General features: G+C 43.7%; 1 protein-coding gene across 7 annotated transcripts in view; it reads right to left on the bottom strand.

Annotated features, from left to right (window-relative positions):
- Positions 1 to 27,512, bottom strand: part of HTR2C (5-hydroxytryptamine receptor 2C) — a 436,533-nt gene that overhangs the window by 141,239 nt on the left and 267,782 nt on the right. For 5 of the 7 annotated variants that reach the window (XM_030574618.1, XM_030574616.1, XM_030574619.1 and 2 more), the window contains one exon: positions 3,435 to 3,529. In XM_030574618.1, coding sequence (XP_030430478.1) covers positions 3,435 to 3,529 — 95 coding nt within the window. Of the gene's footprint in view, positions 1 to 3,434; positions 3,530 to 27,512 lie in introns of those variants that run through there. The other 2 variants (XM_030574617.1, XM_030574615.1) reach the window with 1 other exon arrangement.

Genomic DNA, 27,512 nt, shown 5'->3' on the forward strand with positions numbered 1-27,512 from the left:
GCCTCCACAAGTTTTTGTAAAGCAAGTAAAAGCTTATAGAGCAAAGCTTTCCGGCGTATCGATGTCATGCACCTTCCTACTCCACCCCTTCCATACTGAGAGCGCTCAGCAGCAAACATGGCTGAACACTTGCAGTGCTACTGTCAGCCTCATCCCCTGCCACTCAGTCACTGGCCTGACTTTCCGGTTTCACATCCACTATCGTAGGGGGATGGGAGAGAAAGAGATAGGTAATTGTGTCTAAACTCAGAGTCAATGGCTCCTTGAGGCCTGTCACATCGGCTGCTGGTTGACCACCCTTGCCATGTAAAAGCAAGGCAGCAAGATATGAGACTTTCCATTACTGACTGGCCCAGGACTGACTACTGGCTCTCCCGGGCTGCAGGCAGGTGTAATTTTGGGGGGGCGGGGTGGGAGGGGAGAGGGTTGCCACATTTAGGACAAAGGAGGAAATATGACTTTGGCAAGCTAATTTAAAGAAAAATGTCGTGTCTCTCCCGGGGTGAAGGGGCAGTGGAGGTCCGAGGCTAGCCACAGCAGAACTCTGCCCTCAGCACCCACCCTCAGGGCCTCTGGGCTTATTCAGAACAGTGCCCAATGTACCTCCATTTCCCCCATACATTGTGACTGGATATTTTCCTCCAGCCATCCCTCCTCTCAGCAAACAATGGTCACATACTCTGCAGCTGCACTCAGGCTTCCAGCCAACCACCACCAAGTGGGATCAAAACTAACCAATAAAGTCGGACAGCACCTAGCTATTCCCAGCTACTCTCACAGGCTCTCCATCTCTGGGTCCTGAACGCAGCAGGGGAGAGAAAGAAACCAACCAATACAATAAAAATCACGGCACTAATATGTGATCTGCAAACCATGACATTGTTCACTTTGCTTCTACGTTCTGTCTCTTCTGCTCAACTCTTCGTCTGTCCTGTACCCTTCGACTGCAAGCTCTCTGGGGCAGAGACTGTCTCCCGGTGATTGTTTGTGCTGCACAGAGCACAGTGGGGTCCCCGTCTCAGCGGGGGTCTCTACCACTACCAGTACAAACAATGAAGAACTGATCTGTGCTACAGGAAGGTTGGAAGCACTGTGGGTCCATTTACTAGCCACTCCCTGCATCCCAGAGTATTTTAACCTCAGCACTAGAATGAAAAGCAAACGGCAGGCACATGAGGCTACCAGTTCTGTTAAGATCAACTTCTTCATATAAACTAGAATGAAACTTGTCTAGTCTGGAAGAAAAGAAACCCTGGAGCTGTCAGGCCAGTGTGCACATGCTGTTAAAATGTGTATTCACAAACTTTAACAATATTTTGCTTCCACCAAAATAATGAAAAGACGTATGGAAAGAGACACCTGACAGTGGTTTATTATTAGAACAAATAACTCTGGCTGGTGCTGAGTTTAGGGGGGTAGGTTGTAAACCAGGCTAACAGCTGCCCACTCAGCCAACCCACTAGGAACCTCCAGGACTGAAAGCACAAGTTTCAACAGCTTCAGCTAAAGAACCAGGCTCTGGAGCTGGGACTCTCCTGGCCTCACATCCTCTATGGATCAGACACAGAGGGGAGAAGAACAAGCCACACCGGCCACTGGGTTCCCACACTCAGAGAAAAATTAATTCATTGATCTCCTTCCTGGCATGGGTGGGTGGGTTTCCCATAGGGCTCTGTCAGGAGAGCAGGATTTCCTTCACCCACCCCCAGAGCCCTCTGCATTGGCTCTGCGCTCCTGGTGACCCCACTCCCTGCCCAGGGACTGCCCCTGGCCACAGCTACCCTGGGGAACTCCCTTAAAGGGAGTTTCTCCCCTCTGTCATCTCCACGCTCAAAAGACAACCTTTCCCTGGTAAACTCTGCAGGCCACAAGGGGATGATGTGAGTTCTCCCTGCTCCACCCACTCCTTCCCTACACATCCAGTCTCTGCCCTCACCCCGTGCAGACCCCAAGAACATCAGCAGGACAGCACAAGGTCTGCTGCCACGTGGCAGGAGAGAGAGCTGCGCAGACCTCTAGGAGGCACAATCTTTATCCTCCACACCTCGATTTGTGTCTGTTGTATTACTCTCCTGGGAGAGGATTAGAAGGCAAGGGGGAAAGTTCCTCTCCCAGCTGCTGGGTGCTGCAGTCGCCAGCAGTGCTGATCATCAGCTTAAAAGCCATTTTCAATGCAGTATTTCAGGAGAGGAGGCACAGATGAGGTTCATTCATCTGGAGGAAGAAGAAAGGCTCCCAGGAATGGGAGGCTGTCATTGGACCTATTGTGATAAAACATTTTGAATTTCTAGGCTGAAAACTTTTCCCGAACATAACAGTCAGTTCAGAGACAGGTCTCGTGCACTGAATGCGAAGTTATTTTCTTTCTCAACATCTGTATGTGTCTTTCTTCTCCCAGTGAGCAGCCCTGGGAGCTGTGTTCACCCTGCTCACTCCCCAGACTCTAACGAGCTTTTCAGACTAGCTGAAATGGATGTATAGCAAACCACTCTAGCTGCGTACAAGTACAAAGTACCTGTAGCTGAGTGAAAACACGTTACATGGGCAAAGCACAAGTCAATGTAAAATCATGAGAGACATGGGAGACATTGGGGTTAATTAAAAGTTGCAAGGAATCAAAAGCAATAAATGCTAATGAAGTCTTTAATCCAGTAAACATTTCTAACCAGTTCCTTAACATCAACCCAACCATACACTGGCCTGCTCAGATATGAGCTCTTCTTGCTTCTTGTGTTAATCCCATCTCATGGGGTCCTCTCCCTCCAAAGTGCTCTGCTCAACACCAGATTATCTATCACACCCATGCGAACATGTCTTCCTTTATGACATCCCACCACTTCTTGGACTGGCCCCTCTCAGACTTGCTCTGCTGGACTCTGTTATCCATTTGAGGACTCAGGAGTTAGTATGTGGTTTGTGAGCGATCTTAGACACAAGAATGGCCAAACCATCATTTTCCTAAGCAAGCCACCACACCTTCTTGCAATCACCCTCCCTCTGGGCGACACTGCTGTCACACGAAGGAAAGGCATTTTTCTCTCGTTGGTTGTGACAGGCAGGATTTACTTCTCAACAGCAAAGCTTTTCTCACAGAAGCGTGAGCTTGTTCTTTGTTGAGAGGGCATTATTATTGTCTGGAGTGGTCTATGTAGCTCGCATTTGATTACATGGCCCTAGTTCAAGCGGGGGTTTGAGGCAGGGGGATGTATACTTGGATATGGAATTAATGCTTTTTTATCACATCTTACCCTAGATAATGCTGTCCATCACTCTTTGCTAAGAGTCATCCTGACTCAGGCACAGATGGCAGCATGCTGTGAAATAGAAGTTTTGCCACGGCAATAGCTGTAACGATACAGATCTTGTGCTGGAGTACAGCAAATGAAGGGCACAAAGGTTACTCTAAGTACTGACTCACTTTCTTGCTAACCCACCTTCAACAGCATCTCTTCGGTGGCACTCTTGGTCTGTGCGTGGGTTGCAGTGGGATTCCATATGACGTGATGAATTAAAATATCGCCAGGGTGACCTTTAAAAAAAAGAGAGAGAAACTGAAAAAAGTGTTCATCTACCCCAATATGGACTCCAGACTCGTCAATGAATCTGAGAGGATGTGGCTGTGGAGAGACTTTCCAGAGGAGACGGGGTGAATCCAGATTCTGACTGTCTTTGGGAAACGCTGAAAAACCTGCCACTTTGAAATGGCCTTTCCACCCTCACAGGAATTAAATGCACAAGACTGACACCCTCGCCTGCTTCTAACCACTAACCCTGACACCCCCTCTTGCCACTCACCCACTTCCAAACAACCCCTCCCCGCAAATCCTGTCCCAAGCAGAGGCCTGATCCCACAGATGGAGACGTGCCAGAGATTCCAGGAAGTCCAGTAGAAACACTACTATTGATTTTACATGGAAGACGTAAGAAGCTGTGAGCAGAAATATAAACCCTAAGATAGACAAAAATACATACAAATTTGCCTAACAATAGAAAACAGATTGTGTCAGTCAAATGGGATTTTCAAGGTCAAAATAAGTAACAAGTATTGTTCCTTAAAGATCAGCATTGCCAGAGGAGTCTCCCCTGTAGCTTATAGAAGATGCTTTTCAGGAGTACAATTTCCAAAAGTATTAAACCTGCTGGGGAGAGACAGCTAGGGGGAAGTAGAAGAATTCACAAGGCTTGAGCCAGGTTAGATCTATGGACCAGCCAAACAGAGCATGCAGGTAAGCCAGAAGTGAAATGTAAGGATGCTAAGAAAAAACAAACAAATGCAGCCAGTGTTCCAACCTGAAACATCCTGCACAAAACAGACAAGAGAAGAGCTCCAAAGCCAGTCACACAACGTAGTAGGAGTGTAAAGCAAAGGCAGAAAAGGCATTGGCCTGTACACAGACCTAGTGCTATGGAGCTAAAATCAGTGAAGGTTAGTTTGGCAATTTATAAGATACTCAGGAAAAAATCTGTAAACTACTGTACGTGGGTTTCATTTCATGAACATTTTGTAGCAAAACTAAAAAACAAACGTAGCACAAAATACACTTGCAGGTGGTCAGAACCCAGTTCTGCTGATTTCAAGGGCTCAGATTATTTTGCATTTTGCAAAATTAAACCCATAGTTACTTGAAAAAAAAACCCCGAAGCCAGGAGATTTGTTTCATTCGTACTGAGATGTGCAAGGCCTTGTCACCTTGTTCTTGGCTGTCTGATAGTGCAGCCAGAAGAGGAAGCCCCTCCCATTGGGTAGGAGAGTGATCAAAATTGCCCCTGAGAAAAATGGAAGAAGCAACCCAAAAGCTTGGTCATGCTTCTACTGAAATGAACAGAAGTTTGGCAATTTGCTTCTCTGGAACCAGCACTGGGCCCTGAATGTCCATCTCCCTTCTTGAACTTGCACAGATTCAGAGAGTTTGCTCCTTCCATGTGGCAAAGGAACCAGTCACAGCTTCCTGACTCAGCCACCCAGCCCCAGTGGAAGTTAAAGCTGCAGAGGGGCACTGTTAGTTTGCTCCTCGGGTCTCTCAGGGCCCTTACATCAGTGTCTCTTTGGGCCACAAGCCTTCCCCTCTCCTCCTAAGGCCCCTTCCCTCCGTGCCCCGGTCAGACGTGGGATTTCTATCCCGGAGGAATCTCCAGCGGCATGACACAAAGTGGTCGGACCCGGACACTCCAGGCCATCGATTTTAAGGCCAGAAGGGACCAGTGTTCTCAGTGCATGGGGGGGGGGAGGCGCGACTAACCCGTTCACGGAAACAGAGAGTGACATCGCTTGCTGCTCACAGAGTCGAGCGAGAGAAATAAATAATTAAACTCACGGGGAAGGTGGAGGTGCTTTGGGGATAGTACAGATTACCACAGAGCAGCCATGAATTGTGCCTCCAAGTTAGACGGATGCTGTCTGATTCCCCATCCCCTTCCTGTCTGAACTCACTCTCACACGGCCCTGCTACAAGCAACACCTAACCTAAGCGTACTACTAAGGACACATCTACACAGCACTCTGGAGCCTGCAGGAGCCCGTCTCTCACCCAGGCTTGCGCCCATGCTCTAACAGTAGCTATGTAGGAAAAGCTTTGAACTTATGGCTTGAGCTGGAGCTCGGGCTCTGAAGCTTAGTGAGGAAAGTTGGGCTTCAAAGTCTGAGTGCCAGCCCAAGCTGCAATTTCAAGGTGCTGTCAAATGCACAAAGTAACTAAACGGAAACTAAGTCTGGCTGGGATGATTTAGTTGGGCTTGATCCTGTTTTTAGCAGGGGGTTGGACTAGATACCTCCTGAGGTCCATTCCAACCCTGATATTCTATGAGTGTAACCTCCTGGATCACGTCTACACAGCTATTTTAGAGAAGCAGCGTGAGCCCCACTAATTTGAGTCCATCAACCTGGCCCGGGAGGCGCACTGCCACAGGCTCCACATCACTAAGGAGTGATGTTTTTCCATTAGTTCAGTTTGTCTCCTTTGTGCATTTGACAGCACTGTGTGTACAGCTGGCTTCCCCGCAGAGTCAGTCCGATGCCTCTGTTACTTGTATGGGTCTCTTGCAGCAACAGAGCCAGAACAACATAGAGAACAATAGGCAAATGGGATAATAAAACCATAAAAATTGTCCAGAGTAGGTGCAGGACCTGAAAATACCTTCAGCTTATTGTTCAAAAGGGACTAGATCTGAAATTGGTGCTGTCCCTTTAAAATAAAAGTACAGACTGATTTGTATATAAAATTTGTATATATGAAGGGTCATATTGAGCTATCAGGTTTTAGCAAAATTGTCCTTGCCGCCAATGGAGAGTGCTGTCTATAGCTGATAGAATCCTAGCGCAATATTGGGCCAAGTGCAGATTGTGATGCATCTTGGAGGCAACATCTCCATTGCAGCTCACAGTATTCTCAATATTGCACAAACATGATGGCTTGGGCTTAGGCTCCTCTCCTCTTCTGCAAACACTTACATACAGTCTTAACTTTTAAGAACGGTCCCATTGACTTCAGTGAGACTAGTCACACGCTTCAACAGAAGCATGCACGTGTTTGCAGAATTGGGGCGTTAGCTCAGTAACTTTTCCCTCTCTTTGGTGCCACATGTCCCAGGTCTGGTGTATACAGTATAGTGGGAAGAACAGCAATTCCCGAAAAGCAGAGATGGAAATGTAGTATTTGTAAAAATAACCTGCTGTAGGAGAGTGTTTTAGAAATATATTCCCTCCACCGAAGGAGGTTTGCTTTTGGAGCCCCAGTAATATGCACAACTTTAGACAATATTTCTCAACTCCAGTAACTTTTTAACTAATTCCGGATTGATTCTTAAGTGGATTCAGCAGACAAATTATCACCCAGGTGATATTAGCTTCCTCATTCAAAGTCTAATCCATTTTGAAAGATTAAGCAAATTCTATAAATATTTAAATTAAATAAAATCTGCATCTGCTTAGTGATCTTAAAGAAGAATTAAGCTGATGTTCTCATAAAAAAGTGTAAATGTTCAAAGCCACTGTAATAGCAGGCTAGTGTTGGTGCAGCTCAAATTATGTACAATTGATTAATACATATTTTTGTAAGCTGCTGTCACAGGCAGGGTTCAACACTGTATTTGATTTCAAATCCTGAGGGAGCCGCCTATTCTAATGCTCAGACTTATGTTAAACTTTGAAAAATCATCACTTCTTGACTCTGTTTTAGAGTCTGACAGAAAAGTGCCTTTTCAGGTTCTTTTATCTTTATTATCACTTTACATATAATTTTTCTGCACTTCTTCTCCACAGACAAAACCCTGAACCTATGAGTAAGTGCTGTTTGGATTTCTTCCAGGTTTTACCATCAAATTGCTCTAAAACAAAGTACTGTCTGAGTCAACTCCACATTATTTTCTAGAAAATCTAGGTTGGCAGAGTGTTTAAAGAGAACTGTTTGCCTCTTTTATGAGGGCATGAACTTTAAATCAGACCAGTCGACTCCATTCATGCTGTGTAAAGACAACAGATCAAAAGGAATAATATATCTGTTTCAGCATGTATACATGGCATACTTGAATTCAGCTCCATAAATCTGTTAGCTGAATTCAGTGCAGATGATCCTGGCCTACTGCATTGCTATCAGAATGCGCTGGTGATAGAGTGGCCTCATTTTCTTCCTCATAAAACTGTGTGTTTAAAGCTACATAGGCCAAGCTACGCCACGCTTGAGAGAGAGTCTCCTTGGAATACAGCACTTACGCCTCTCTGGGGATCCTTCCCCTGGGGATTTGTATAGTGCAACTGGTTTATCGTGCTGAAATTTCCCCTATAGAAAAGGAGCAAAATTCCCCTGCAATGGAGTGACAGCCACTCCCCTGCAATGTAAGTGAGATTTCATTACAATCAAATTCACGGTAGGACTGTACCAGCACTATCCAGATCAATACGAAACCTCTGATTGGCTTCAAAGGTGCCAGATTTGACCCCCAAAATGGGGTCCACTGCTACAGAGCAAGGCTAGCCTGATCCACACATTTCTGCATCAAAAAGGTTGGCTTTTACTAAAACATGAAATGAAGCTTATCTGCAATTGCACAGGCCAGAATGAAGGGGTACCAGCAACAATGAAGTGACCGTTCCTGTGTAACATCAACACAAGATGTGGCAGAAATGTGGACATCAAGAAGGATACAAACTGAGAAGTTAGAGAAATAAAACGTAGAATACTCCTGCTAGAAGGTCACCGTGTAACACTGCTTGATCTCTTTGAATTCAGAATAATAAAGCAAAGAGAGACAAAGCAGGTTGCTCCCTGAAACAGACGCACAGCTCACCTCACCTTACTCTAGGCTGACTGGCTGCAAACTGACTACTGCTGCTCACATCCTTCCCTATGGAGCCCCATCGCCTGCAAGCAGGACCAGGAAGCCCTGAGCATTCAAAGTGAGAACTGTGCAGTTTTAATAGTTTTCCACACAAACTGCTCCTTATGTATAGCAGTGTGGATGTGTTACACTGGCTAGTGATGAGGAGCATGTGTTTTCCTCACTCCTTGCGCAGAAAGAGCCAGCCCCACACATATGCACCACATTTCCAATGTCCCCACACAATGGACAGTCTGACTTGTCCCTGCATCAGAGGCAATTCCTATGCCTGGGGACTACACTGGCGAAACAGAGGGAAATGCAAAGACGATGAAAAGAGGACTGAATATTGACAAATTAGATGCTCAGAGCTCAGGAAGGAGGATAGGAACATTATGGGTATTTAATTAGAGAAGCAGCTATGATCACAGATTGCAGTTGTTTAATGATAGGTTTAGTGAACTAATGTAATTAATTGTTGCATAGTAATGGAGAAACATGTAACAGTTATAGATCTTGGGAAGGAATAACCCAGGAAGAACAAAGTACAAGGGCTACAACCCTGTGATGTGGTAGCAAGTTCCTTACTTTCTTGGTCCACTAACAATTAAAGATGATTTTCTATAGTGCTTCCTCATTGGTGTCAGGGTGCCTCCCTACAAAGTAAGAGTTCCCCACCAACGGGTTTTGTTTGTTTTAATGTCTAACCTCTGCTCCACATCTAACACTGCAGAGATGGGCAGCCAGCCGGATACAAGTTACAGCTCCACAATTCTCTCCTTGGCTCCACCCCACCCACGGCATAGTCTCTGCGCTGCTCTGATGTACACCAGTGGCAACAGTCCCATCGGAACCATCTACCAGCTGAGGCCAGCCAGTCCACCAAGCCCTCCACCCACACCTCCTCCACCTCCCCAAGGCCGAAGGTGGGGTGGAAATCAGCCATGGGTGCCTGGGACGACCCCCACATGATGTGGGAGAAAGCAGCATTCACCTCATTCTGTCTACTCCCCCCGTCACCAGGTTACAATGGCAAAGTTCAAGATTTTGGAGCAGAAAAACTAAATTTTCCAAATGAATGTGATAGGGTGGCCTCATTTTCTCTCTCATAAAAGGGTGTGTTTAAAGCTATATAGGCCAAGCTACATTAAGCTTGCGAGAGTGTCTCCGTGGAAAAACCAAACTTTTTCAAAAGAGAACTCAGTGCTCAGACTCGGAGGGAGTGAGAACCACGGGACTTTCCCCAGCAGCAGGAAAACTGGCAAACTGTGCCCACAAACCACACCACACTGTGTGGAAATCTGCACTTCTGTTTTGGTTCAGTTTGGCTTCTCTGGTATAAACAGAAGGCAGCTTTGGCCTTTTCTTTTTACTTCCTTCATTCCAACTGCAGGTGCCTGCTGCAGGCTGGGGAGCGAGCCCGGGGTGAAGCACCGCACCTACCCGTGATTTGAACGTGGAACAAACTGACAGACAGACATGGGAGAAGAATCTTTATGGTGTTTTCCTCCCTTTGGCTCAGCCTACGGGTCTGACGGGGGAGGGGGTGATGGGACTCACGATTACCAAATATCTGAGCTAAAAATTGAAATGAAATGGAGAGAGAGAGAGAATATGAACTCTTTGGTACTTTTAATACTTTGCCCTCTGATTAAATTCTCTCTCCCTGAGCTAGTTTGGTGTCAGCCCATAGCTTTAACAGCTGCGGGAGAAGACTGGGGACTTCATGATGAACAGTATGGGTAGGGGCAGGTACAGAAGATCTCTGCTTCAGATGCTGAAAAGTAACACCTTCCGGCTCAGGCCTGGCATTAGGTGAACAGACCTGAGGAAGAGCTGTGTGTGGCTGAAAGCTTGTCTCTGTCACCAACAGAAGTTAGTCCAATGAAAGATATTCCCTCCCCCACCTTGTCTCTCCATTAAGTACACAGTCAAATTATGTGTTTCATGGCAACAGTGGTAATTCAATCACAAAGAAAGAGGCTCCTTCCAGCCACTCATGTCAAACACAAAATACCCTCACAGAACAAAAGCTCTCAGGGTCAGTACGATACCTTCCCAAGCACTCCAGCCCTGATCCAGCAATGCACTTAAGCACGTGTTTTAAATGAAGCTTGCAAGCAGTCTCGCTGATGTCCTAGAACCAAGGGTCCAACTAACCCAATATCCTGTCTTCCACCCATGACCAATGGCAGGTGCTTCAGAGGGAATGAACCGAACAGGCAATTATCAAGTGATCCTTCTCCTATCATCTGCTCCCAGCTTCTGGTTGTTGGAGGTTTATGGACACCTGGAGCATGGGGTTTTGTCACTGACCATTTTGGCTAATGGCCATTGATGGACCTATCCTCCACAAACTTAGCTAATTGTTTTGTGAACCCATTTATAGTTTTGGCCTTCACAACATCCCCTGGCAACAAGTTCCACAGGAAGACTGTGCGTTGTGTGAAGAAGTATTTCCTTTTGTTGGTTTTTAAACTGCTGCCTATTGACTTTCTTGTGTGACCCCTAGATCCTGTGTTAAGTGAAGGGTTAAATAACACTTCCTTATTCACTTTCTCCACACCAGTCATGATTTATAGACTTTATCACATTGCCCTTAGTCATCACTTTTTCCAGGCTGAACAGCCCCCAGTCTTTAATCTCTCTTCAGATGGAAGCTGTTCCATATCTTTAATCATTTTTGGTGCCCTTCTCTGTACTTTGTCCAATTCTAATATATCTTTTTCTGAGATAAGGTGACCAGAACTGCATGCAGCACTCAAGATGTGGGCGTACCATGGATTTATATAGAGGCATTACGATATTTTCTATCTTATTATCTATCCCTTACCTAATAGTTCCTAACGTTCTATTACTTTTTTGACTGTACATTGAGCAGATGTTTTCAGAGAAATATCTATGACAACTCCAGAATCTCCTTCTTGAGTGGTCTCATATGGGGTTTATAAACTAGACTTTCACCTCCATAGAACTGAATTAAAATCTAGTTAGTTCATAAATGACAATAGATTTGATGTTCATTTCCATGCAAAAATGACTAGATGCATTCAAAACTAATTCTCAGGTATCTGTAGGGGTGATGGATTTTTCTCATTTTGGTCTAAAAAAGAGAAATCGCAAAATTTACCCTGGAACAATAATTTTTCTAGTGAATAGTGAAAGTGACTTGGAAGAATATAAAATAGGATGATATCTGAATTGAAACCTCAATCTGCCTCTAAATTAGCATGCCCAAATATCACATCATTACCGCGATTCATCAAGTGTCTCAGCTGTCCAGAGGCATGAACAAATAGGTGTTTGCCACACTAAAAAGTGGGCAATTTATGTGGGCAACTATTGGTGTGCCGATTTAATGGTAGCTATTGAAAGTCTGGCCCTAAAACACTTTCAGGAAACAAAATAGAAAGGAGCAGAATAAAAAGTCAAACATTAAGCAATTTCTCAACCAATAAAAACATATGCCAAAGTGCTCTCTGACACATCTAAATAACTCTTTGCTTTCTGGTTCTCATCTACTGCCATGTTTAATTTCAGCATGGCACAGGCTAGCACATTCTTCATAGTTAATCACAGGCGTAATAAATCCTCAACAGTTCTGCAGCACCTTTCAGATTTCTCCTTCTGTGATTCCCATTTTTATTGCAATTCTTTGCATGGCCAACAGGGCCAATGCAAACGCCATCTCTATCTGTCTTGGGGAAACATCTCCTGTGACATTGTCTTCCATGTAATTAGCAGTCAGTTACTCAATTCATTACTCATAATAATTTTTAGTGCAGTCATCTACTTCCTCCTTAAGTGAGAAGGTTAATGAAGGGTTCTGTTATGCTAAGTCTGCCTTGTCTGAAAAAGGGAATTTCTTTCTTAATAACAACAAGAAACCATCTCCTTTTCCTGAAAGGTCTCATCTACCTGTGCACCAAACAGAGAAGAGGTTAGGGAAAGCTCATTCCTAAATCATTCCAAAGCATTACTTGGAAGGTTGCTTGATATTAAAGGAACTTCATTTTGGAAACGGGAGGATTATACCCTATAGGGTGTTCAATAACTGGTCCATAACACAAGCATGCAGATTGCCAACTAGGATCAGACCAAGGGCCTATCTTGTCTAGTATCCTGGACCCAATGCTTCAAGAAAACACACAAGAAATCCCACAAATGACTGGAAATAATTGTACAGCCTCCACCAGTGCCACATGTAGATGCACACGTGCTTGGAGGTTTGGGCACTGGGTGTAGAACCAAGTGGAGTTTAAATGCTCCAGTAATACTACTCCTTGCTTTCTAAATACCAACTGAGTGAGTGGGTCACACAGCCCTTCTGCAAGCCAGTTCGGAACGGTGAGCGCCATTCCACAGACAGGGCTACGTGACTTACCCCTCATCAGAGAGCCAATCTGTCAGAGCTGAGATTACAACTCAAAAGCTGCCAGCTGACAGCCCAGTGCTCTGACCACTAGACAATGTCTCTCCTTGTGGTCACATGTGCTGACATTTAACTATTAGAGGTGAGGGTGATACTCATTGTGCTTATCTGTTGTACACAACGATTTACAGTGGTGCTGTTCAGCATGTGGATAACATTGAAAAGAAAGACTCCTCCTCCAGTTGATTTATCTGCAGCAGAGCTTTTAAAGATCGGGAATGGAGAAAAAGCAGCTTCAGTTATCCATGCAGCCCAGCATGTGATGTGCGTACAAATGCAAGCAGAGACGACAGAGGAGGCTGGATAATAGTGAATAATATTTGTGTTGTCACATTGTGTTAGATGATCCTGGGGGAAAGAATCTCATTATTCTGTGAGCTAAAACAGCTTCTTTAGTCAGAAACAATTTCATCTCCATGCTAAATGAAACTTCACTTTCATTATGTACTTGAAATATACACATGCTAGTAGTCAGGTATTACAAATGAAGCCATGTTAAAACAACTGGAACATTTAGACATCTCATTCTTTAACAAACTAAGCACACTTAACCAGTGGTTACATTTTTTCATAGATTCATAGACTCTACGACTGGAAGGGACCTCGAGAGGTCATCGAGTCCAGTCCCCTGCCCTCATGGCAGGACCAAATACTGTCTAGACCATCCCTGATAGACATTTATCTAACCTACTCTTAAATATCTCGAGACATGGAGATTCCACAACCTCCCCAGGCAATTTTTCCTGACAGTTAGGAACTTTTTCCTAATGTCCAACCTAAATCTCCCTTGCTGCAGTTTAAGCCCATTGCTTCTTGTTCTATCCTTAGAGTATAAGATGAACAAGTTTTCTCCCTCCTCCTTTTGACACCCTTTTAGAGACCTGAAAACTGTTATCATGTCCCCTCTCAGTCTTCTCTTTTCCAAACTAAACAAACCCAATTCTTTCAGCCTTCCTTCATAGGTCATGTTCTCAAGACCTTTAATCATTCTTGTTGCTCTTCTCTGGACCCTCTCCAATTTCTCCACATCTTTCTTGAAATGCGGTGCCCAGAACTGGACACAATACTCCAGTTGAGGCCTGAGCAGCACAGAGTAGAGCGGAAGAATGACTTCTCGTGTCTTGTTTACAACACACCTGTTAATGCATCCCAGAATCACGTTTGCTTTTTTTGCAAGTATCACATTGTTGACTCATATTTAGCTTGTGGTCCACTATGACCCCTAGATCTCTTTCTGCCATACTCCTTCCTAGACAGTCTCTTCCCATTCTGTATGTGTGAAACTGATTGTTCCTTCCTAAGTGGAGCACTTTGCATTTGTCTTTATTAAACTTCATCCGGTTCACCTCAGACCATTTCTCCAATTTGTCCAGATCATTTTGAATTTTGACCCTGTCCTCCAAAGCAGTTGCAATCCCTCCCAGTTTGGTATCGTCTGCAAACTTAATAAGCATACTTTTTATGCCAACATCTAAGTCGTTGATGAAGATATTGAACAGAGCCGGTCCCAAAACAGACCGCTGCGGAACCCCACTTGTTATACCTTTCCAGCAGGATTGGGAGCCATTAATAACTAACTACTCTCTGAGTACGGTTATCCAGCCAGTTATGCACCCACCTTATAGTAGCCCCATCTAAATTGTATTTGCCTAGTTTATCGATAAGGATATCATGCGAGACTGTATCAAATGCCTTACTAAAGTCTAGGTATACCACATCCACCGCTTCTCCCTTATCCACAAAACTCGTTATCCTATCAAAGAAAGCTATCAGATTGGTTTGACAAGATTTGTTTGACATGATTTGTTCTTTAGAAATCCATGCTGGCTATTCCCTATCACCTTACCACCTTCCAAGTGTTTGCAGATGATTTCTTTAATTACTTGCTCCATTATCTGCCTTGGCACAGAAGTTAAACTAACTGGTCTGTAGTTTCCTGGGTTGTTTTTATTTCCCTTTTTATAGATGGGCACTATATTTGCCCCCTTCCAGTCTTCTGGAATCTCCCCCGTCTCCCATGATTTCCCAAAGATAATAGCTAGAGGCTCAGATACCTCCTCTATTAACTCCTTGAGTATTCTAGGATGCATTTCATCAGGCCCTGGTGACTTGCAGGCATCTAACTTTTCTAAGTGATTTTTTACTTGCTCTTTTTTTATTTTATCTTCTAAACCTACCCTCTTCCCGTAAGCATTCACTATATTAGACATTCCTTCAGACTTCTCAGTGAAGACCGAAACAAAGAAGTCATTAAGCATCTCTGCCATTTCCAAGTCTCCCGTTACTGTTTCCCCCTCCACACTGAGCAGTGGGCCTACCCTGTCCTTGGTCTTCCTCTTGCTTCTAATGTATTGATAAAAAGTCTTCTTGTTTCCCTTTATTCCCATAGCTAGTTTGAGCTCATTTTGTGCCTTTGCGTTTCTAATCTTGCCCCTGCATTCCTATGTTATTTGCCTATATTCATCCTTTGTAATCTGACTTAGTTTCCATTTTTTATATGACTCCTTTTTATTTTGCAGGTCATGCAAGATCTCGTGGTTAAGCCAAGGTGGTTTTTTGCCACATTTTCTATCTTTCCTACCCATCGGAATAGCTTGCTTTTGGGCCCTTAATAGTGTCCCTTTTTATCAGTTTTAGGTTTATTCCACCTTTCTTGACACTTTGTCCAGGAAAGGTGGCCAGGGAAGGAAGCCCTGAAAGATCCCATGCCTGGCAGATGTGTCTTTATTTTGTGCTTTCTCTGAAAGGCAGACAAGGGAAGACAAGGTGTCAGTTGGAGAAAGAGGCAAATTCAATAGTGGAGCAACGGTGGTGTCTGTTACTCATGAGGTCTGATCCTCCATTGCACTCCATCAGCTTACACCAGTTACCCCACTGCAGCCCACACAGCTACACAGTGTAAAACTGGCATAATGGAGGGGAGAATCGGGCCCCGGGGGTGACTGAGGATTAGAAAATGGATGTCAGTGATGGAACTGCGTGGTGACCGTGTGCGTGACGAATGACTGGAACGTATGCGAAAGGCAGGGGCGAGGGCGGGCTCCCTTAGCAAGAGAATCCTGCTGTATTGAACACCGACCGCAAATTCTGCAGCAGCAGGAGCATCTGCACCTTACTCACGCGGGCTCTTTTAAACCAGGGGCTGTGCAGCAGCCTGCGACTGGCTCTCCTACGTTATCTTCAGCCCTCCTGTCATTTGTGTTACCTGCTACAACCCCCAGCACGTTGGGTGCACTCATTGGGTTGCCCACTGCTGGGCAAACTGGGGCAAGTTCCCTCACTGAATCACTTGCAGCTATTTTCTGACTTACATCACTTTTTGCATCACTACGGAATTTGGCCCGAGGCTTCCTTGGGAGACATCGCTGGTCTAGAGTTGGCCCAAAGTTGCATTATAAATATTCCCTCCTTGTGGAGAAAAGGAGACATGTTCACAGCTTCATTTACAAGAATCTTTCTCTAAGTATCAAAATGAGCATGTGGTGAAGAGGGGCATCAGCACCATGTCTACCTCACTCCGACCGGAGGAGAGTGCAGAAGGTGGGAGAAGGGAGCAGCAGTGCCAGAAGAGAGCAGAACTAGATGTCAAGAGATCCATCCTAGCTCAGCCACGTTAGTCCATCCTATGGAACCCTGGAAAAGACGCTTCAAGTCTGTGCCTCAGTTCTTCATCTGCAAAATGGAGACACGTCTACCCTACTTCAGAGGAGTCCTCAGGTACACAGCCCGGGCACCACCAAGGCTCTACCATGTATTTTGGTCTTGTACTGGTCTGCTCAGAGGGGTCCATGGAACTGTAATTCACTGATGTTCATAAAGTGCTTTGGGATCATCTAATAGAAAGTGCTGTAGGAATGCAAAGTAACAAATAATATCCAAGACATTAGGCTAGTCTTGTATTCAGTTTTGCATATGATTTCCCATACACTTGTCTGTCTCTGAGTAGAGCTTTATTCTTGGCAGTTAAATGACAATTATTCATTTATGATGATGAGGTTTTAAAAAAAAAAATCTTCAAACTGATTTGCAAGTAAAATACTGGAGTCCAGACACTCCAGGTGTCCTGCAGGGAGTCCATGGTGATTGCGCTGGGGAGACTCCATATGCATGCAGGGGAAGCAGCATCTCTCTGCTATCAGAAGACATTTCTGACCAACCCATAGCACTGCTTTTGATACTGAATCATCACATCTAAAAATGTTCATGATGCCAGGAACTTCCAGCCTGAATCCAAGAAAAACAAAGGGACTTTCCCCTAAACCAGCATCTCCTTCAAACATGGGGACACGGCCACTGTACACTGTGTTAGATAAGGTGCGCTCAGGGAGCAGGGCAGGAAAGGGACAGGTGTTCCTGAAGCAGTAATTCCCGTCCCAGCTGAGCATGTTAAATAAAACTTCTAACCTGCTTAAGAGACAAAAACAGCTGGAGGGCCAAGGCGGAAGGCAGAGGAAATCTATTTACTTAGCTGTACCCAAAGCAGGTTAAACATGGGGACTGAATTGTCCAGCTGAAGAGAGATTAAACCAAACTTTCCTGTGAACGTTCCCCAGGGCCTCACAGAGGTGTCATGACCTTTCCACCTGACCCACTGGTACAGGGCAGTAGAGAATCAGGTAGAGCGTCTTCAAAATGTGGCAGAAGTAAGTAAGGAAACATGATTAGGGCACTAGCCTGGGACTTTGGAGACTGAGTTTCAATTCTCTGCTCCACCACAGACTTCTTGTGTGACCTTGTGTGACAAACTGGGAATGTTCTTAATGTTTTCTCTGAATACTGTGCTGGTGCTTCAGTGTCCCCATGGCAGTTCTTAAGTATCTGGCAGAGCAAAGGGCCAGTGCACCTAAATGCCTGACCCTCTGTCTCCTAGCAACTGATGGCCTGGGCCCCTCCTCTGCAAAGGTGCCAGCTGAAGGTGTTGGAGACAAAGGGATCAGGTGACCTCCTGGCCCGGGAAAGGGGCTGAGCAGAGAGGAGGGGCTGGAGGGGGTTGTTAGTCTGGAGCTGGCTGGGGATGAGGAGTGAGGGCAGATGTGGGGGTCTGGCTCACTGCCCCCGAAAATGGACCCGGCCGAGGGGTCTGGTTCGCTGTATCTACAAGCTCTGTTTTAGACCCTGTTCCTGTCATCGAATAAACCTCTGTGTTACTGGCTGGCTGAGAGTCACGTCTGACTGCAAAGTGGGGGTGCAGGACCCTGTGGCTTCCCCAGGACCCCGCTGGGGCAGGCTCGCTGTGGGAAGCGCACGGAGGGGCAGAGGATGCTGAATGCTCCAAGGAGAGACCCAGGAGGCGAAGCCGTGTGAGCTTCTTGCCCTGAACAAGTCTGCTCCAAGGGAGAGGAGGCTCCCCAAAGTCCTGACTGGCTTGGTGGGGGGCAATTCCAGAGCATCGCCCGGGGACTCCGTGACACCTTGGTCTTAGTCTGTTCTGGAAAATGGGGATAATAGCACGTCCCTGCTGCACCAGGGTGCGTGAGGATGACTCGATACAAGACTGAGGTGCTCAGACACTATGAAAATGGGGCTGTAGAAGTACCTAAGAGACAGAAAGCTGATCTCTTAGCCAAGGAGAAAAGCAGCTGGATAGGAGTTGCCCAAATGGAGCCTTGATGATAACCATAAGAATTACAGAACCATTAGATTTGTGTAAGGGTTTAATTTTAGCTCTAATGCAATAGCATTGCCAATTCTTGCAACTTCATCATCAGTCTTGCAAAATTTGGTGTTTTTCTTAATGCCTCAGCTCCTGGAGTCAGGGATTATGCAAGAATCACAATCTTAATTTGAAAAGAAAACATCTAGTCCTCATGGCTGCACAGAGAAACATGAAAACAAGAATCCCAAATATTCAGAAAAGAGAAAGTAAATAATATTGTGGGTTCTTCTAATTTATTTATTATCATCATTTTAAAGCAAATCTCATGATGCTGGGAGTTCTGGCTCATGGTTTTTCAATGTTTGGCAATACCTCATTGCTAATAAATCCATTTCCAGCATGGCCATATGCTAATTCAAAACCACATCTCTAATGTTATAATGTAATTGGTGGAAAAAAGAATTACCTAAGGCCTAGCAAATGTATCCAACAGACATCATATATTACTGAACAGGTGCATTAAAAATTAAGGTTATTTGTTCTCAGGGTGGATTTTAAACATTTATTTCACAGCATAGTATCAAGGGATTTTTAGTATTAGGATTAGACTTCATATTAAACTCTGACACACAATTTGTACATTGGTTACACCTAGTAAATGGAGTGGCTTTTCCTGGAGTTTGAGATCAAAGAGCCAGAATCTGGCTAGAGAATGAGTCCTGCATTAGAAGCGGTAGGGCATACACTTAATGAATAGAAGTTACCTCCGGGAAGAGAGCTTACATAAAGCCAAGTGGAATGTCAGGCACACATATCCCTGGTACTGGCTCTGTGCACAGGTGTGAATTTTACCCAATGGCATGAAGTTTTCTGCTCTCAAAAATGGAAAAGAATCAACATATTAGTCTAATGAAATGCTTGTAGATTTTGTTTGCCTTCTCCAACAGGATCGGAGCACCCTCAGGAGTTTTAAAAATCTGCTGTGCAGTTAGTGGATTAATTGCAATAGTAGGTTCCTGCATTCTAGCAATGGTATAATTTTCTATAGCTTCTTTTTGCAAAAATTGCTATTTTGTCTTTTCAGAAAGAAATCTCATTCTGATAAGGCTTATGTCCAGCACCTTAAACTGGCTACCGGCTCACAGCATTATCGCTGCCAGGAAAGCGGTTATGGACGTACAAAACATTGGGAGAATTGAGAAAAGTACCTCTGAAATCAGTTAGAAAGACTCCAGAGTCTACATGTTCCTTGATGAATGTACCAACTTCGGTTAATGCTAAGGGGATGTACCCATAGCCAGGCAGAGCTCTCCAGCTCCAGCAGTTATGGTTTTATTAGCTCAGAGTCCATTCCCCTGCCCGGCTGGGATTGCAACCTACAGAACACCAGTTTGTTTTCCATAATGGTCCTAAATGTCCCCAAACAATAGGGCACTTCCTACTCCCCAATTCCGCAGGCCATTTGGGACATGTTTTCAGATATTCAGTGTAAATTTCCATTTTCTAACCTTTTCCTCCCATGTATGGCCCCCTGTTATTGCCTCAAGGGATTGATATGCTCATGGCATATTACATTATGTCTCTGAAATGCCAAGCTCAGACATGAAATTGCAATGAATTAGTCACATCACTATAGTCAAAAATTGAAATCTGCTGTTGCCAGTTGTTATACCCTGTGGCAGCCAAGTTCATTAATTTGGGATTCTTGAGCTCCATGTTATCTGACATAATTTCCTCAGAAGCCCTTTGGTTCTGTCTTTTAATCTAGCTCATATTTTTCATAATTTTAAATTTGACTCCACCTCAATGAAAAATTTAACACACAAAAGTTAATGAGAAAAAACCTAAACCCAGATCAGAAAACAACTTATAATCATATGCCTCCAAAGTATCAAATGCTTAGTTTGTTTAAATGATCTTTTTCAAATTGTAAAACATTTATTCTTGCAAACACCCCTCTCTGCACACAAAGTAGCATAAAATCCTCTTTTAGTTAGGTACTTTGTCCTACAAATATATTACTACTTCCCAGGAGGAAAAAATTCCTAGATGCTAATATGAATATTATTTCAAGGTAAAAATAACTGCAGAGGTAAAACTTTATTCAAAAACTAGAACTTTATTCAAAGTTTTAAAGACTTATTTAACCTTGGTAGATACCTCCTAGAGAATTGCATTAATGAAGACTACGACCCTACTACAGCTTGTCAGACAGATGAGAACATCAAATTGTTTCAAAAGGGAAGAACTCGAGGCTTTAAAAGCAGTCAGAAAAACAGAACTGATAAGAAATAAGTGCAATGCCTGAAAAGAGTGTAAGAGCAGGATTCACTTCACATTATCGACCTCTGGACTAAGGACTGTTAAATTCTATAGGAAGAATAAAAAATGAGACCAAACTAATTTGATCATGTTGGACTATATTACATGCATTTCTGGATATTAGCTATAAAGGCAGTATTGTACTTTCACTTCTTAAAGTATGTTGTGCTCTCTTAATGCTACACTTTTGTCAGTTTAATATTTCAAAATGTTTTGCAAGATCCAGGAGCAGTGAAGACAGGAGATATGTAAAGTTCTATAAAAACACACCACCCTCATGACCTGCTAATGGCCTGAGTCAGACTCACCGAAATCAGTGGAAAGGCTTCCATTCATTTCTATGGACTTTGGATAAAGCCCTAATATTGTAGCCTCGAGAGTCTCCATAGACAACCATGCTCAGCTGTGCAAACTATGTGGAGATCTTATGTGACTGAATATCCACTAACCTCTAGAATGAGACAATCAAACTCATGTTCACTTGTGACCTAGGGAGGATATAAAGATACCCAAGAAGTAACAGAAACATTATTGCAATGTGTAATCCTCATGAGACAGGCACTTTGACTATTATGTAGTAAATGTTTTGTACAATCTCCAGATCACAGTATAATAAAACCATGTTGCTTTGCCTAGTCTCTATATAGTAGTCAGTATCAGTAAGTGGAGATTCATGAAGACCTTCAGTGAGGAATGACTGTTTATAGTTCACACTGAAGAACTTTTCAAAAGAAGGAAACTAAGAGTGAGTTAGCAACTTAACCACATACCAACAAAAGTACAGCCTGTCTGAGCTGCGTAACCACCAATATACATTTCTTTGTAAGACCACACACCAACCTCTACAACCTTCACACAGTATATAATAGTTCCCTAAAATTTTCAGAATAATTTTGTTTTGCACCCAGCATGATTTATAATTAATCTCCATTTTTGTCTTCTGCAACGCGTGCTGAGTTTGCAGTCTGCATGCCAATTCTGGAGCAGCAAGATTTAAATCCTCAATGGAAAGAGCTACAGCTGCTGTAAATGTTGGGATTAATCCCTTTAATTCACAAAGATCTCATTTGAATCCCATTTCATGGAATTCATTGTTGCATTAGCCTCCACCAGGGCTTTATTTGTAATGTCCTTGCTGTGAAAGAATTGGAAGGATGATGTTTTAGTTGCTAATTTCATCAAGCGAAGGCTTTTTAAAATACATTTTCTGATACATGATTATTTGAAAACCCTTGAGCTTAATCTCAAAGGAACAAACAAACATAACAATACATTTCATTCAGATGGCTTCATCTGTGAATGCCAGTGTCTGTCTGCATAAAACGGCTGGCTCTCAGAGACACTTGTATGTCTGTCTGCCAGTTTTGATAGTGAGGGCACTGCAGTTGCTGGGGTTATAGCCCCCTGTCCCAGGGAAACTGATGATCCTAGGAGATCTGCTGGAGGCACAGCGGCCCTGCTCCTCTGGCCCAGCTCTAGGACTCACTGCCCACACCCTTTGACTTCCTTGTAGTGCTGGGCTCCAGTGAAGCCAACCTGTGACTTCCCGTGAATCCCTCCTTGCCGCATAAAGGAAACTTCCGCCTCACAGAGGGGTTTTCACTCAAATGTCAATGCAGCCCTAATATATCCTTGTTGGCTCTGTCCACCCTGTGGGCATAGGGATGGAGGAGTGGTGAAATAAAAGAACCAGCTGCCTAAACCCCTTTCACATAAGAAAGTGAAAATCTATGCACAAAAAGGATGATCTCTGTTCCACAGCTGGGAATTTACCATCCTTGTGCAATGGCAGTGATAGATATCTGTCCAGTGAACCTCATTTTCATAAGACAAACTACCCAAAAGACAGCATGTCCCCTAGCACAGCCTTTAACCACTGGCTCAAAACCAATTCGGAGAGCAGCAGCATCCACCAAATTGTCAATGTAGGACTTCCTGTGGCCTGGAGGTAGGTGCTGTTCCCCGCAGCTCCCTCATCCAAGTACTAACCCAGTCTAGGGGAGCTGCAAAGATCCTAGCAAAAGATGGTCAGGTTCCAAGGTACAGCAAAGTGTCTTCTCATCTCAGTGTTGGACTAATCATAGAGTAAAGCAACTGGAAACACAACCAAAAATGAAAAACAAACTCTAATCATGGCCCAGGGCTTGTTGCCAGCTGGAAATAATCTGATGAGATGCCAGCAAGCTCATTACTATCCAGCATCCAAAATAAATTGTATATTTTCAAAAACCAAAAGATGTGTAATCAAAGAAATTCTATAATGTCATTTACCCAGGAAATAGCATTATAAAACAATTTCCCTCTGCTGTTTGAAATTGAATCTAGCCATGGAATTTTGTAAATGTTAATAAATATTAACTGTTTTTTGGTTTTGTTTTGTTTGTCTCTCAAGCAAAACAAATCTTATCATGCCATTGCTACACCCTTAACCAGCTCATTAACCTAAGTTCATGGTGATAAGATGGTGAAAAGTAATGAAGATCAAAGGTAACACTGTTTTCAAAGCATAATAAAAGAAATAATCCATCAAGTCTAGAACTGAATAATTACTACTGGCAGGAAATTTTCTAGAAAACATTACAAAGCAATAGCATTAGCATTCCTCAATTAAATACATTGAGAAAGGCATTCCTTCTGCATCTCACCAAACTCTTCCAGCCACAAGACCTTGCATGGTACAAAATTAAGGACCAAGCTACAAAAAGAAAATGATAAGTTCCAAGCCAAGACACCAGAAGAAATTCAATTCAAATTCCAATAGGCACCTTGGATAGTAAAACCCTGAAATATAGCTGCTCTCCTTTGCCACGCAACCAAATCTTAGCTACATTACTCAGCACTGACTGTTCTGATCTGGAAGTATCAAGTGCACACCGGCTTCCTCATTAAAATTTCACCGCAGAGTCACATACTACACCCATGTCTAATTTGTTCTTTTCTGTTTTATTTACTTGGGCCTCGTATGGAGAAGAGACCAGCTGAGTGATAATCTGTTTTCTTTTTCACACTGATATTACCCAAAAGGGCACAGCAACAGTGATTTGCTTTCTTTACTGGTCTCTTGCTCTCCTTTCTATGAGTATTTATGACTGAGGTACTGCCATATATTACAAGCCTGTCCGGGAGAAAGTGATCATCTTTTATGTGATGCGACTACTAAAGGAACATAAAATTAATAAAAAGCTAGCACAGCCTGTAAAACTCTATGTAAAGTGGCATATTTCACAGTTTCTCCTTTAGCGACCTGGGAAGGAAGAACATATTTAGTTCAAGGCCCAGATCCTCAACTAGTGTAAGTCATTTGTAGTTCCATTGATGATGATTTACACCAGTTGAGGATCTGGCCCTGTGTGATCAGCACCTCATCCGTGTTCCATAGATACCCTTGTATTACAACTAATGCGGTTTGTTTTCCCTCTCCTCCGCCCAGATTTATGTACATTAGAATCTCCAGCTCTTAAGACTGAGAGGGTCAAAAGAAGGATTTAATTCAGAATAAAACCAGCATATTTATCTTTATATCATGTTTGTTGGTATTAACATATTTTCTAACAGCTAATTAACTGAAAGTAGAGAAGGTTCCTAAATAAACATCCCAAAGTATTCCAGTTTTTTTGACATCAGGATTTACAAGAAGAAGAAATTCACATTCTGGTCAGAGGAGAACCCAACATCTTCTAATAGCAGTCCTACAAGTGTGGCCTGTGGAACACGGCTCATCCATGGAACTCTCCATGCGTCTTCAGACAGACCGCTGCTCGCTCTGTGCTGGCTCCTCTGCTTCTCATTCCCAGATGCTAATTTGCATGTGAAGACAGCTAAATCCACACTAAATACTTTCCCAATGTTACCTTTCTATGTAAATACTGTAATTGCTGTAGGTGCCACAGAAATGCTGCATGATTGCAGCCCCATGAAATCCAGTAGTCCTCCAGGTAATCTCTCTATTAAAATGGGATCAATATTTGAGAGTGCCTGGTTCCTGCTAAGAGAGATGACGATATTTTGCATTTCAATAGCACATTGCACCTCCAGAACTGGTTAAGTCCTGGATCCCAATGGCCTGCTCTAACCTTTAGATAACGTGCCCTCCCAGTTCTGCTACTGGAGGTTATGTTTGTTGTGTTGCTGCATTAGGATGGAGGAATGTATTAATCCAGCTTTCCTGCACTTGCATTTAAGGCTGAGCAGCGTAGCCTATAAAATATATTAAGCAGAAATTAGGCTTTAGCCTAAGCGTAAAGGTGTATGGGAAACTGAGCATGCTAGCATGAGCAGAAGTTAGAGATAAATTGGAAGCAGCAAGCTGGGAAAATAGATGTTAGCAAAGCCATGTCCTATAGTAATGTTGCTGCTATGTTTTGGGTATAACTCCTTTTAGCAAGGTTCTAATGAGTGTTTTGAGAACAGTGTTTTTTTAAAGCTATCTATGCTGATAATACAGGAAGGACACTGATACAGATGTTAATTTAAATAACGTGCAATCGCAAGAGTTAATAGAGAGGTGGTGGAAATAATTCTGGTAAGGGACAGTTTAATGTTAATTAGTATTATAATGGTTATAAAAGGAGTAGCCTTGCTAGGTGGCAGGAGAGTTCCAATGAGTAGCAAACTGGTATCATTAGGTTCCAAGGTTAAAAGTCAGCCCCTGTCAGTGGACTGACCTCCCATTGAGACATCATTTCATCTTGGAGTGTAAACAGAACTGTAGCATAGTGTAAGTGGGAACTGCAGATCTGTTTCCTTAACTAATCATTTTTCTTTCAAATAAAGTTTGATTTTATCACTCAAAGTGTCATCTCATGGTCTTCTACTAAACACATTTTCTGTAGCCAACTGAGAGGCTCAAACCTGAAAGCTAAGTTGGCTTTTATTGCACCCTTATTTTAACTGACTTAATATGAATTGGCATCATCTCAACATAAAGGTTATGATAGCTAGAGACTAATCAACTCAAATGAGAAGGCATTGTGATATTGCTGAATGTTATGTACCAATCCACCTAATTCCAGAATGCCATTTGAAACTTCTGCATGTAGGTCATCCGTGTGACAGTTCGGTCACAGAGACCCCTTTGGGACTGTCAGCTAACATGCTGAAACTACCTCTGAGCCCGTTTTCCACTGCCAGCTTGGGACTCCAGAACCCTGCCTCGTTGAGCCAGACACGCTAATCTGTTGCAACACAGACCCAAAGCTGCCGACTTTAATAAAAAACTGCTCAGCAAGTCACCTATCTCCAGCACCCAGACACCCAGCTCCCAATGGGATCCAAATCTCAAATAAATCCATTGTACTGTGTCTAAAGCTTATACAGGGTAAACCATAAATTGTCCACCCTCTAGAACACTGATAGAGATGCACAGCTGTTTGCCCCCTCAGGTATTAATCACTTACTCTGGGATAATTAATAAACAAAAATGATTTTATTAAGTATAAAAATTAGGATTTAAGTGGTTTCAAGTAATAACAGACAGAACAAAGTAAGTCACCAAGGAAAATAAAGCAAAAAGACGCAAGTCTAAGCTTAATACATTGAGACTCTGTTTACAGGTAAAATCTCACCCTTAGAGATGTTCCAATACGCTTCTTTCACAGACTGGACTCCTTCCTATTCTGGGCCCAATCTTTTCCACTTGTACAGTCCTTGTTACTTCCAGCTCAGGTGGTAACTAGGGGATTTCTTATGACTGGCAGCCCCCTTTGTTCTGTTCCACCCCCTTTTACAGCTTTGGCCCAAGGCAGGAATCTTTTCCCTCTCTGGGTCCCCACCCCTCCTTCTAAATGGAAAAGCACCAGGTTTAAGATGGATTCCAGTACCAGGTGACCTGGTCACATGTCCTACGAGACCCCAAGCCTCCATTCTTCCTGGCTTGACTTAGAGGAACACAGGAAGCCTTACAAGTAAACAGAGCCATTTACAACCAATTGACCTGGTTAATGGGAGCCATCACGTTTCCAAACTACCATTAATGGCCCACACTTTTTGCATAATTACAGTAGGACCTATATTTCCTATTCCTAATTTCAGATACAAGATGATACATTCATACAAATAGGTTGAACACACTCAATAGATTATACACTTTGTAATGATACCTTACAAGAGACCTTTTGCACAAAGCATATTCCAGTTACATCATATTCACACTCAAGCACATTTTCATAAAGCGTACAGAGTGCAACGTCATGGTCAGGGCATTGTAAACATTTATTCACAGATGATTTCCAGTTCATTAATGAGCTGCTTACCCACTAGAGTTATGCAGAATCCTTTGTTTGGAGGGTAGGGAAGTTATTTCACCATCACACCTGCATCGCAATCCTGTCTAACTGTGACGTTGGAGGCCAGCTGGAGCAATTAGTGGCAGCACCAAGAGGAGCCATCAAATGAATCACAGTGCTACTCCAGCACTCACTCCTCACACCTAGGCCAGCGATGGCTGGGGGAAAAGTGAAGGCAGCCCCTGGAGGAAGAGGCAGCAGTCCCTGTCTGGACTCCAGAGGGGCACTGCACAGAGGGTACTGTGCCACCCAGGGCTGAGCACGAGATAAGCCCACAGGAGTAAAGAGGTGCAGAAGCAGAAGAATTATTTCCAAAAGGTGACTGGAGATGACAGCAGCAGTTGCAGAGTTGCTCCGCCATCTGGTGCCACTAAACCACAGCTGCCTCTCCCAGCTCTAAGGATCTACCCTAGAAAACTTTGGCACTGCACAGTGAGGGACGCAGGCAGGGATTCCCCGTCCTGTGTAAATGCCACACTCCCTTACATCTCCAGGGGGCTGCTAAGCGATGTATCACCACAGAGACTGGCCTTGGTTTCAGATGGGACTAGATAAAACCCCAGAA

The sequence above is a fragment of the Gopherus evgoodei genome, chromosome 9 (assembly GCF_007399415.2).
Source record: "Gopherus evgoodei ecotype Sinaloan lineage chromosome 9, rGopEvg1_v1.p, whole genome shotgun sequence".
Lineage (NCBI taxonomy): Eukaryota > Metazoa > Chordata > Testudines > Testudinidae > Gopherus > Gopherus evgoodei.